Below are 13,117 nucleotides of genomic sequence, written 5' to 3' on the forward strand. Positions count from 1 at the left end.
CATTGATCTATGCTTTTCATGTTAATTTTAAACTTTGAAAATGGTTAAGGTTATCTTTACTTTCTATATTTTTTTTTAATAAGCGGGTGGTGTGAGAATCCTGTTCCACAGTAACATTTCCAAGAGGAGTATAGGAAGACTGCAAATTTGTGTCACTGAACTTACTTCAGTGTGTCAGGCTGCAGCAGCTGGAGTGTAGATCTGTATCTCATTTGTCCACCACAGCTGTGATGACTGCAGGGCTTTTTGGCTGGGCTGTGGTAAGGCTGAAGTTGTAGGTGCTTCAGCTGTCCCTCTGCATGTGTGTCAACATCTGCGGTTCTTGAGCAATCCACACTTTATAGCCTACACAGAACCCCTCTTCCATCCCAACCTTCCTTTCTCCGTTAGGACTGGGGAATGAGATACAGCTTGTGAAGCCCCGTGCTGTGTTTCAGGGCTTCCAGCTTAAATTGCATGGAAGCTGTTCAGTGCATCAGCTGTCTCATGTCCCAGCAGGCTGAGTGAAACATCCAGGTGTTTGCACTCTGCCCATTGTATAAAATTGATTTTTTAACCTTCCAGCTCTCCCTGTTTTCCAGATAACCTCACCCTAGTCTCCCAAATCTTTGATGGAAAAAAATGCAGGAATCCCTGTTGTATGTGGCTGTGTGAAGGGCAGATGAGTGCATTACAAATGTTGCAGACAATGCTGCTTTCCTGTTCACTAGGTATTATGTCCCCGGTGTGATATTGGAATATTGAATCTTAAAAGAAAGCAGAAGAAGCTGAAGGAGCCAGTGCCAAGTGGAAAGAAGAAAAGCACTAAGCTAGAGAGCTTGAGTGACTTAGAAAGAGCTCTTTCTGAGAGCAAAGACACTGCATCTGCGGTATGTGACTTTTTTTGACTCGATGTGACTTGAGGTCTCTTCCAACCTAGAATTTTTTTTTTTTTTTTCTGAAATGCAGTTCCTTGGAAGTTCTTTGAATGTTTGTGTTTGCCTCACATGCAGGAGTGTTGCCTTTCACTCCTTTCTGCTTGTTCTGCTGTTCTTCAGAAGAACTTCCAGGACTTTGTACTTGTTTCAGACTTCCAGAATTGCTTAGTTGTGTGTGTTGTCGTCTTGCATGCAGTCGCTTTACAGCTTGCAAGGCATTACACGTCCTGACAAAGCACAGAAAGGACAAAAATTGGGACTTACTTTCCCCATCCATAACAAAACCTTTTTAAAGATAGGTTTTACAAAGCCTGATCCTTTCAGAAAAATCAATAAGACAACACACTTATAATTAAAACAAATATGAGCATGAAGACCTCTTTTATTATGGAGTCAGTAAAATACTAGTGTTGCATGGAGCAAATCTGGTTGCTGGTGGTAAAGTGCTTCATCCCAAAAGACCTATATTTCAGAGCCTCCACCACACTAAGATGATGATTAATGAAGGAGGCCTGTGTGAGAGCAGTACTAATTTGGTACAGTTTGAATATTACTGTCTTTGTGGGGCACAATTCAGTTTTAACCTATGGCAACTACTTGAAACCCAGATGTTTGGTTCTTAATTTTTTGGCCTCCTGTGTTTGAAAACCCAGACTTACAGACAGAGTCCTTCCTAGGAGTGCTTGAAGGAGAAAAGCTTGGGTCCTTTAAATCAAACTGAAATTGCATCAGTGTGTATCCTTGTAACTGCTTTGCTTCAAACCACTGAAAGCTTTGAAGGGAGTCCCAGGGGATGAGAAGCTTGTTAAACATCTGAAATTGTCACCAGCATATCTTCAAGAGTGTGATTGTGCAGAGGTCTCCCCATTTCAAGTAAGCAAGGTTTCTTTAGAAATTACATCTCTTTCTCTGAACTCCCTTTTAGATGGCTACACTTGGGGAAGCCCGGTTAAAGGAGATGGAAGCGCTGCGGTCTCTCCGAGCAGCAAATGAAGTGAAGGTGCTGTCTAATGAAGACGATGCAGAACTGAAAGTCTGTCTGTGCCAGAAGGAGCCGGCTGCTCCGATGATTCAGTGTGAGCTCTGCAGAGGGTTCTTCCACACCAGCTGTGTTTCGGTGCCCAACATTTTGCAGGGACCTCGTGTATGGCTCTGTCCACACTGTCATCGATCAGAAAAACCACCTTTAGAAAAAATCTTGCCGTTGCTGGCCTCCTTGCAGCGTATCCGTGTGAGGCTTCCTGAGGGGGATGCCTTACGGTATATGATAGAGAGAACTGTGAACTGGCAGCACAGAGCACAACAAATGTTATATTCAGGGAATCTAAAACTTATACAAGACAAAGTTGGCTCAGGATTGTTGTACAACAGATGGCAAGCCACAGCAGGCCATTTGCCAGAGACAAATAAGGTAAGACTGAGTGCTTCAGGGTTTCCTGGCTGTGGGTGGTATGTGGTCAGCAAGAACAGTCTTAAACACCTCTGTGTTTTTTGGGAATGTTGTATCTGCTCACAAATACTGGCGAGACAGATTGTTTGTGCGTTCCTTTACAAATATAAGGACTTAGTCTTTTGTCTTGACAGTTAGCCAGGATGTGCGTGTCCTCCAGCAACAGCTTGGTGTTCTTTTTCTGCTGGAGTCCTAAGAACAATTACTCGTAAAGGGCCTATTTTTCCTTCTCTTTTTCCCTGCTTCTTTGATTTAATATGACACCATTAACAACAGTTGCTGAAGCTATTGTTTCGAAGAGCTCTCAGTATTTAATTAGTCTTTATATTATTTTCTTACAAGTATTTGAATATAATTTTAATGTTGAGAATTAGTAGCAGAGGCATCAACCTTCCAGTTTGTAACAAGCTTAGAACTCAGATAAGGTTGTTTTCAGCAGGGTGTCCTCATCCACTGCTGCTCCTTCTCCTTATCACTTATGCTAGAATTCCCAAGGGGAATCTTGGCTAATACTACCCTGAGTTAAGCTGCAGTAAGTGTTTTAGGTGTGATCTCGAGGGAGTTAGAAGCTGCCTCCAGTAAAGAGATCTCTCAGAAAAAAAGGGCAAGGAAAGTGGGTTAAGCTTTCTAGCTTTCTTGAGATAATAAATGCATTAAAAAAAAGTGAAATAAAAGACCTGTGCAGCCTAAAGAATATAAAATACCTTCAAGTTAAATGCGCTGTTGCTCTCATGTTTTTACTGAGAAATGTTACTTCTGCTAGTTGAACCCTGCTGAAGATGGTCTGTGTTGGTGTTTTCATGCTCACTTAGATATAAAATGCCATGCGTGCTCAAGGAGATGTTGAGGCTGCTTCTCACATAACTCTGCGATAACAAGTTGCCTGTGTTGACCACATTTTTTTTGAACAGACAAGCCTAACTTTAGAAATCAAAGCTGTATTTAGGCACCCAGGAGAATTTTTCTGGTAATTTAGAGTATACAAAGTATATTTTACTAGGCCAACTTTTATAGTTGATAAAGCTGGGCAACACTGTGGGCATGTAACTGGTGTTTGGGGCAGAAATAGAAAACAGGCTAGTTCTATTAACGTAGCTTTATTAGCTCAGCGTGGCACCACATCACAGGTCCACTCCAGCTCAGTACAAGCTCTGAGCCAAAGCCGCAGTCTCGACGGACTTGAGGTTTTTCTTCTTTAAATCAAGGCTCTCAGCGCTGCTCTCTTGTCCCGTAACAATTGTTTTCCCTGGTTCTCCAGGATAATCCAACACTTGTTCCCCAGAGGTGCTCATAGCAAACCACTGGAGTTGGGTTTCTTTGGCACTGGACAAAGTGAAGAAAGTGGAGCATTTAACTGAGTTTGAGAAATTGATTTGAAAAACAGTTGTGAGCAGCTGAGGAGTGAGCATGATTTTGAAAGGGGCCCAAACACTTGGGCAGTGAGGTAATGATTGTTTGGGAGGCATCAGGTGAGACATTTGGAAGTAGGTTGGCAGCTTAGGGAGACAACTGCCATGGAGCATCCTGAATGTGACACCTAAGGGACCTTTTAGCTTTACCATTGGCATGTCTTCTGCGTGTGTTGATGTAAGGAAAAGTTCTTCAAAACAGCCTGGTGTCTCATTAGATCATGACAGATCACTTTCTGTGAGAAATGACTTCTGTATTACGAACAAAAGAAAGGATAATATTTACAGCTTTAGAGCTGAAGCTCTTGCTTCCACAATTTGTTGGTTTATTCCTACGGTGACTGTGTAGTCTCTGCTCCACGGGCAGAGCATGCTGTTTCCTGCAGTAGGTCTAGATTCTGATCTTGTAGAAATTATAATTCACGGCTAAGAATTCTGACAATAAAGTTGCTCTTGCCTATTTGCAGGTTTAGGATGAAGGATTTAGGTGTAACAGATCGAACATTTTGCAGGAATGCAAATCTTAAGGAATTGCGAGAGAAACAAATTCAATTTTTTGCAGCTATTTGACACTTCAAAATTAAATGTGTAATGAAAATATCTATGCATTATGTTATGTTTTGTTTTTTTTCTAGGTTTCCCAAACAATTGGAGCTATGTCATTCTCCATGCCTCATGACTGGGATAACAGAACCATATATTTACATTCTCCATTTTCTACAGGACAGCAATGCATCCCACTTCATGGTTTGTAATCTTCACTTTGATATTTATTTTGTTTTATTTATTTTTTTCATGCGTTTGATGGAGAATAGAGAGTGTCCTGGTCAATAGGAGTTGGCTACGGCAGGGAGGCACAGAATTGAGCAGCAGTGTGTCTGCTTCTCTATCCCCTCAGGAGCTTTGGAACTTCATGTCCCATTTGGCAGACAGATAAATTCTTGGTACAGATTTCCCATGTGTGTGATGAGAAGATGTGGCATGGTAGGAGAAGAGGCATCAGCAGACAGCTGGCCCCTTCCCACATGCACAGAAGTGAGCTGAAGCCAGCCAAGCGGGTTGCAGGATACGGAAATGGATGGGAGAGGATTTGGGAAGAAAGAGACCATTGAAATCGTAGGAACTGGATAGGAAAAACATAGGCGTAGGGAAGTAGTGCTGGAGACAACAGGATACTTATTCCATAGGATGCAGGTCCACGTACGTTTGCTTGCAGCATGGCTGTTACAGCCACAGAGACTTTTGAGTGCTTCCTTAGCTGTTGTGGCTGCACTGTGCTGTTCAGTACAGTTCTGCACACTTCCTAGCTCAGACTTTGTGTATTTTGGACTAACCCAGATATGGTAGAAGTGACATCACTGTAGGACTGCAAGAAGCTGATTGTAGTTTTTTCTCTTGATGCATAATGCTATAGGGACCCTGGTCCGTCCTTACCTTCATGTTTTCAAGTCAGTGCAGCTTAATCCATAGTAAGACTACACAAAATATTTACTTCAGTTTAACGTAAAATCAAGCAGAGCAGTCCTTTGGCTACCAAGTTTAACTGTGCAGGCCTTATTTGAGTTTTCTGGCATACTGTATTAAGGAGTTATTAAATAGAGATTTTGACATACCCTAGCTGTGTCTATTTCAAAAGCCTGATGCAAGTTTTGGAAGCTTCGTTGTAGTAGTAGCTGGTGGCTGTACAGCAGGAATCAGTTGCAAGGTTCATCTCCTCAGCTTTTCTTCCTTTCCCCTCCTGGCTTCACTTACAAATTCCACTCAGTTTGTTCATCTCATCCGCTTGTTTTGTAGTGAGATCATTACACTTCTTGTATTTTCAGAGGAAGGGGAAATTGCCAATAATGATGGCAGTGTTTTACCCTAGAACCAGCAAGAAATGGAAGCGTGGAGGGGTACTGAGTCACTGTACTGTTCAGTAACTTCTGTGGATGCCTTTATCTCTTTTTAACCCTGCTGTTAAAAATGAGCAGTGAAGAGGGAACAGATAAGAGTTAATCTGTAGAGTTGCAGATAAAAAAAAGTCTTTCACAGTTTTTTTTATGTGCTACCGGAGAAGGATTTTCATTATCTGTGCATTTCTCATCAGTGCTGACATGGAAGAATTCCTTTTCTTCTCTCTCTTTCATAATAGTCATTAGCACAGAGCTGGATGAGCTGATGATGGAAGCCCAGCTGCTACAGGTTTCTCTGCCTGAAATACAGGAGCTGTACCAGATCCTATTCACAAAGCAAAGCCCCACTTCACAAACAGAGCAGAAGTCATCAGTTGGAACGACAAATGAAAAGGCAAGTGTCTGAAAACAGCAATGAGATTGGGGTCACTTGGGAGTAGAGGTGTAGTCCCAAAGCTGGGAAAAAAATATATATTTGACTGCCAGAACATAAAAGTTTTACAATGAGGTTTGTGTGTGTGTGTGTACTTCCATGAAAACACATTTTGCTTGCTCTAAAGGGGTCAAGAAGTCAATAACAAATTTGTACAAACAATTGAATGTAATTTGTGGTCTAATGCATTTCTGCTCTTTGAATCTGGATTTTTACAGTCACTCCCTGTATTTTAAGTACATCTATCCTAATTTGAACTGCAATGCTTGTCCTGTGTTTAAGAGGCCTTCTTAACTGCCTCTGAAGCCGTGGACTCAGGAAATGAGAGTTCTTCTTCCATAAACTTCTGTCACTTGAGCACGACTCAAACCTTTGACCCCCCCCTTACACATCACACTTCAGCTGAAAAGGCAGCACTCTTGTCAAACATTGTGCACTTTTACTTAAGACTGCTCCTAAACACCAGGGTATAAAACAACAGACAAACCTAAGTTAGTTGTATACTTAACAGCTTGTCAAAATACCTTCCCAACAGAATGAATGTTGCCGGGGAAAAAAGGATGGAATTAGTTACATGGAAAGAAAACTAAAGCGGCGTTTTGAGAGAGAGAGCTTCTGTGATGAGAAGAGAGCAAGGGTAAAAAAAATGAGAACACCCAAAAAGAAGAAACTGAAACTGAATCACTCAAGGGATCTCTGCACTAACAAACTGGAGAGAGAGCGTGAGCGACTCTTCGAGATGCAGCGTTCCAGTGAAAGCCACTTGTTTCCCTCAGATACGTCATTCTCTGAGCAGGAGGACTCTGAGGATGAAGATGCCATCTGCCCTGCTGTGAACTGTCTCCAGCCTGAGGGAGATGAGGTCAGTAAAGACAAACCCGCTGTGGTGTTCTGAATGCTGGGATCTGGAACATTCAGCTGCACTGAAAATGTTTTGTCTACGGAAACACTGTTCACAAAGAGGGCATGAGGTACTTAGAAATCCAGAGGTGTTGTCTGCTGTTGTTGGACACCTTTAGTAACAATCCTTCCCACCTTCTCCAAGAATAACTAGAATTGGGGAAGGTGGGTGGACATGAAAACATCTGCATGAAGTTTTGGAAGAAGGAGATGGGGATGTGCAGACACCACATTCACTGGTGCTCTTGAAATATGGGTGTAGAAAGACTTTGTGGATTGCATTTTCTACGGATAGAGACAGCGCCTTAAAGTTCTGCGTAGGTCTATCCATACTGAAGAAGGGAGAAGAGGGACATTGCCAGATGCTTGGGACAGCCAGTTATCAGCCATAAACTTCCTATAGGTGGGAAAACAGGAGGGATAAAAGAAGTGTGCCCTTCTCTCAGCTTCAGAGGAGCTGGACTACAGCAGTCCAGAAAGTGGTGAGCACAAGATGAGTATCCAGCAGTACCCAGTCATAGAATGGCGTGTTCTGTACTCAGTTAAATAGATGAAGAGCTGAAAAATAACTAGTGAATGCTGTATTTGTTTGGTCCTTCTCTGAACCCCGCTGTATCTGTTCTCCATTAGGTGGATTGGGTCCAGTGCGATGGCAGCTGCAACCAGTGGTTCCACCAGGTGTGCGTGGGCATCTCTCCAGAAATGGCAGAGAAGGAGGACTACATCTGCATCAGCTGCACTGGGAAGGACTCTCAGTATCGGAAGTAAAACTCCCCATAAACCATTCAGAACTTGAGTAAAGAAGGTTATCAGAGTTTTCCAATAAAGCCACAGGGGCTGGTTTAAGAACCAGATTGCAAATGGTGCTACTTCTATCCTCATGGGATCATTTTCCAGAACTCAAAACAATTTTTGACACTTTTGTATTTTTCCCTTGATCTTTGTGGTTGTTGAGGTTTGAGAAGCTGACTGTTTAGCAGGGGTTCCCACCAATTTGGAAGGCATTTGAAACATGCACCTTTTATTGTACAGCATTAAATTACCTCTCTGGGATTTACCGGCATATTTAATTCAGCTTGGTTTAGGTGCAAAAAAACCTGCACCATGGATTTTCCAATAAATCCTCTTTTGAGGAAATCCCTGTTTACTCTGTTAACTCTTTGGAGACTTTAGGTTTTTTTCCACTTTGTTTTTCGTAGACTAGGTTTATTTATCTGAGCAATAACTTCTATGTCTGGTTTCAGTGACTGGAATGACAATTCTGAACAGCGTGTTGCTTTTAGCATTGGTTGATGTACAGAAAGCAAATGTTAGATCCTAGAGTCACTGATGGCCCAGTGACGTAGAAGACAGGAGAGAAAAAAAAAAAAAAGCTCTGTAAAGTAATTGCCACAGCTGTATTTTGGCTTTCTCCTTTTTTGGGTAGCTTGTATCAAATGTTGCAGTTTATATTGTGGAATAAACCCCTGGTTATGTTATAAAATTAAATGTTGGTGTTTTTAGAGAGCTTGAAATGCAGTTTCATTTTCCTCTGGATAGATCTTGGTCAATGGGTTCTTATATTCAAGAGAATTCCCTCTTAAAGGAAAAAAAAAAAAAAGCAACGGTATTTTCTTACCTTTTATACTCAGGTTCTTACATCAAAAAAAAAAAAAAAAAGAGTTTTTCAAGTCTTTTCAAAGTTTCTCCAAAACTGGTTATTTACAGGTTGGGTGAACTACAGGTCACGACTGCAGTTTGGCAGGTGAAGGAGTGGGCAGTTGGCTCAGGTGGCAAAGGTGCAGAGCAGCTCCTGCCAGCGTGGTGCAGCCGCCTCCTGCAGGAAGGACTCTCCCTGCCACAGGTATTGCAGCTGGCCCAGAAGCACACTTGTTGGCAGTCAGTCCACAGAGTGCTCCCTCATTCCTTTCAGCTGCTTCTGCTCGTTTGGGCTAAAAGCCTGAGGAATGAGGAGATTTCTGGACAGGTTATGATTCCATCAAAGGCTGTGTTTGAGGACCTTAATGTGGGGAAAGAAGGGGACGGTGCAGCTGATGGTAGTAAGGAGGAGGAGAAAGGAATAAAATAACCAAGTGCACTATGCCCAGAGCTCCCCCAGGCCTGGAGGGAGAGGAGAGGCACAGGAAAGGGACAAAAAGCAAGTGGAGTCGGGAGCACAGGGAAGGAGCAGCAGAAGCAACAGTTCTGCCTTGGAGGGGACAAGACCTCTAAGAATAAGTTGTTTTTCTGAGCCCACAAGCTTTGAATTTGAAGCACCTGGGGCTTACTGGAGAGCAATTGCTAATGCAGAATATAGCTGCTCCTTTGGGAAAGGACTGATGCCAGTGATGGGGCTAATTGTCTGCCAAGGGTGAAACTTAGAAGCCCTAGAAGATGGAAGGTCTAGGAGATGTTTATATCAGAGAGAGCACTCTTAGGACATCCTGTCGCCACCAGAAATGTGGCGGTGTTGGTATTCCCTCAGTTCATCAGCAAGAGGAAATGGCTGGTAAACTTTTTTCTACCATTTTTAGATCTTTCCCCTGCAGCAACAATGTGCAGGTTCTGGGCACAGTGCAAAGCCCTCGAGCAGTGCGTGGCTGATAACGACGTGGTGGATGTGTGAGTGAGAACTGTGTAGGAATTAGATTTCCTAGTTGTTTTTTTTTGTTTGTTTGTTAGCTTTGTTGGTTGGGTTTTGGGGAGATGTCTTTTGTTGTTTTTTCTGTTTGTTTTACTCCTTTAGTTATGCTTTCTAGTCTCATATTGATTTTTAACTGTTCTAGATTCTTCTGCATTAAATCATAGATGATTTGTCTAAAATGGGCAGAGGCAGTCAGCCTGACCACACTTACAGCAGTTAAATGTGTGTATACTTTCCCATTATGACTTCATCCTTTACTGTAATTGTCAAAAGAATGTTTTGTGATAAGAAATCTTTGTGCAATGCCAAGATAACAATCCAAGCTGTGGAAAAAGAACTGATCTGTAGTGTCATCCTTTTAAAGAAGGTAGATGAACAAACTTGAAGGAGCTTGCACAGTGTTCTGATGTAGCTGAAAATGTTACCAAGTTTTCTCTCATGGTATTCCTTTTATTTTTATTTCCATTAAAGAGATGGCTGTTTAAAAAGAAGTGCCATAAGAAATATGATGCGGTTAAGGACCAAGAAAAAGTTGTGATTTTATTGATGGTTCTGACTACAAAATTTCTCATCAGGCTCAATGAATGCAATGGACTTGGGAGTGCTGTGACCTCCACCCCCTCGTTAGCCCACAAGAGCAGAGCTGCCTGTGGGACACTCTGGCCCTGGCAGGCTGTTTAGAATACAAAAGTGGGATTTCAGGGTCTTCATGACTCCAGCAGACATTGAAGATGCCCTGAATCACTGAGAGCTCTGGAACCAAGCACAGAAAAGTAGGTTGCCCTTGTGAGGCTCCACCTGGAGTCCTGCATCCAGGTTTGGGGCCCCCAGCACAAGAAGGATGTGGGGCTGTTAGAGCGAGTCCAGAGGAGGGCTGCAAAGATGATCAGGGGGCAGGAGCACCTCTCCTATGAAAAAAGGATGAGAGAGCTGAGGCTGCTCAGCCCGGAGAAGACAAGGCTCAGGGGGTGACCTCACTGTGGCCTTTCAGTACTTAAAAGATTTATAAAAAGATGGAGAAGGACTCCTTGCTCAGGTAGGTAATGATAGGGGGAATGGTCTTAAACTAAAAGAGGATGGATTTAGATTAGACATTAGGAGGAAATCCTTCATTGTAAGGGTGGTGAGGCACTGGAACAGGTTGCCCAGAGAGGCTGTGGGTGCCCCATCCCTGGAGTTGCTCAAAGCCAGGCTGGTTGGGGCCTTGGCCTAGTGAGTGGCATCCCTGCCTATGGCAGGGGGGTTGGAACAGTATTATCTTCCAGCCCAAAGCATTCTATGATGGGAGGAAGATGGGAAACTGGTCACCAGGCTGCTCACTGTGTGCTCTGCTTCACAGCGATGGCTCAGTGGCTGTGTGGATTGGCAGCTGTGGATCTCTGCAGAAGGATTCTTTTGGAGGTGGCAGAAGAGATGTTAGGCGGTTGTCTTATGTCAGCACTTGCTAAACAAAGGTGCCAGAAGTGGTGCTGGTTTTCTTCAAGCACTGTGCTTACACTGCCTGATGTGCCAGCCATTTTTGCTACTCACACCCAGATAGTACATACGTATTGTTTGTATTCCACAGACAATAAAACAACCCAGTCCTCTCCTTCCCAGTCGCATCCTGGGTGATGCTCTGTGCAGGGACCTCTTCTACTTAGGGGTTAAACTGAGTTTCAGATATAGAAAAGGATGTAATTTCTTAAGGACAACACATCAGATCCCAATATTTCATTTACAGCTGGGGAAATTAGGGAGTACAAACAATTGATTCAGGGAGGGGGAACATTTCCTTTACAGCTGTGGAGTTGTTTTATGTATTGAATGGCACCAGGAGAGGAAAAACAGACCTGAAATACCTTCTTTGTGCATTGTGGGACTTCAGCAGTGACTTGTTAACAGGAAAGGGGATGGAGGGGATCTAATACTGACTAAATATGCATATATTTATGTGAACAATGCAGGAGCAAATGCAGTTAAATTTATAGCGTGGCACAAAAGCTGTTTTGTGTTACAGCTGCCTGTGATGCATGGAGGATTGTTTAGGCATTAGCACACTTCAGAGAAAAGGGAGTTTAAGGAAGGGACTTCAGCTGTAGGCCAGACCCCTACCAGGGCAGACAAAAAGATCAGGCTGCTGTGTCTGCCGTAGGAGAAATGGGTAAGTAGGACATGACTACACTTCTCACACATGATTTAGGAAGGGAAGGGCTCCAGAATATATGTGCAGGCAGCTGCTACCTGGAAGCAAAATTAAGAAGCTGAGATGACTCTTCTATGATTCTAGCTATAAATGTGCTCTTCTAAGAGAAGGGTTGAGGTGTGCAGCCTCAAAGAATGGCTTTATTCTTTCTTCAGAAGTGAACAAGCTACATATTGAGAGTTCTCGTCTAGGATGTAAACATGTCAGTCTCTGAAGGCAAGAAGAGCATCAATAAAAACTGTCTGGAAGAGGTGATAAAACAGTCATTGCTTAATACTACTGGTTCAGCATGCAGCTTCTATTTAAGACAGACAAAAATGAATTTGGCATCATCAGTGGGTTCCAGTAAAAAATGTTAGATAGAAGGAGAAAATACTTTATGAACAAACAAAATTGTATGTTGTGTTATGATACCGGGCCCAAAATTCAAACGCTGAGAAGAATGTATGCTGAAAGAAGGTTGGAAAGAAATACTGACAAACCTGAAATTAAGAGATGCAGCTTAATGAAAGTACTTCATGCACCCCAATCCTTCAAGTCCTAAAAAACTTGGTATTCCTACTGCTTGCAGTAACATTTTTTAAAGGTACCAGCTGTGTCATCACAATGTTGGGGTAGTTTTTTGCATGTGTGTGATTGCCTAGCTGGGCACCTAAAATATATAAGCATTGTAAATAGGTAGTAAAGTCAGTAGCTTTTTATCTACAATGCACACAATTTGCTCAGTGAGCACCTCCATCATGCAGGGCTTGTTAAGGACAACCCAGTGGCAGAGAACACGTGTCAGGTGTTTGGTATGCTTCAGTATCTGTTGGGTTTGGGGGGTTTCTTGTTGCTGCCTGAAGTTACATTTTAAACAAAGGGGGATGCATACCGTGTAATGCCCTTGTTGTTATTCAGGCTGATCCTGTGCCAGTCCTGGTTTTTCTTGAAGTATTTTTCCTTATTACAACCATAACCATATCAGCTGCAGGTCTTTCTATGGAGTCTTCCTTGCAGAGAGGAACTTGAAGCCTTGTGCACCTTGCCCTGCAGTAACCTCGAGTCAAAGCATCACAGGAGGAAACAAGGAGTTCATCACAAAATAACTTTTCATGCTAAAAGTATCATCTTTTTATGGTGACTGAACTTCCTTCCCTGAAGCATGTCAAAAGAAAAGATGAATGTCCAAAACCCATTTGGTCTTGACATGAAATATATGGCATTTGAAAGGTGAGCTCAGTTCGCTGGCTTTGCAGGAAGCATCTGTGCAGAAAACGTGTGAAGAGAGTGTGCAATGTACAAAACAGATGGGAATTCAAACCT

General features: G+C 42.7%; 1 protein-coding gene across 2 annotated transcripts in view; it reads left to right on the forward strand.

The window, feature by feature from the left end:
• KDM5B (lysine demethylase 5B) overlaps positions 1–8,466 on the forward strand; it is a 47,225-nt gene extending 38,759 nt beyond the window's left edge. For both annotated transcript variants that reach the window (XM_084302123.1, XM_084302124.1), the window contains 6 exons: positions 711–869; positions 1,843–2,328; positions 4,412–4,523; positions 5,911–6,065; positions 6,640–6,966; positions 7,635–8,466. In XM_084302123.1, coding sequence (XP_084158249.1) covers positions 711–869; positions 1,843–2,328; positions 4,412–4,523; positions 5,911–6,065; positions 6,640–6,966; positions 7,635–7,772 — 1,377 coding nt within the window. In that variant the 3' untranslated portion in view covers positions 7,773–8,466. The remainder of the gene's footprint in view (positions 1–710; positions 870–1,842; positions 2,329–4,411; positions 4,524–5,910; positions 6,066–6,639; positions 6,967–7,634) is intronic.
• The last annotated feature ends 4,651 nt before the right edge of the window (positions 8,467–13,117 follow it).

This window comes from Netta rufina (assembly GCF_964035555.1).
Source record: "Netta rufina genome assembly, chromosome: 26".
Taxonomy (NCBI): domain Eukaryota; kingdom Metazoa; phylum Chordata; class Aves; order Anseriformes; family Anatidae; genus Netta; species Netta rufina.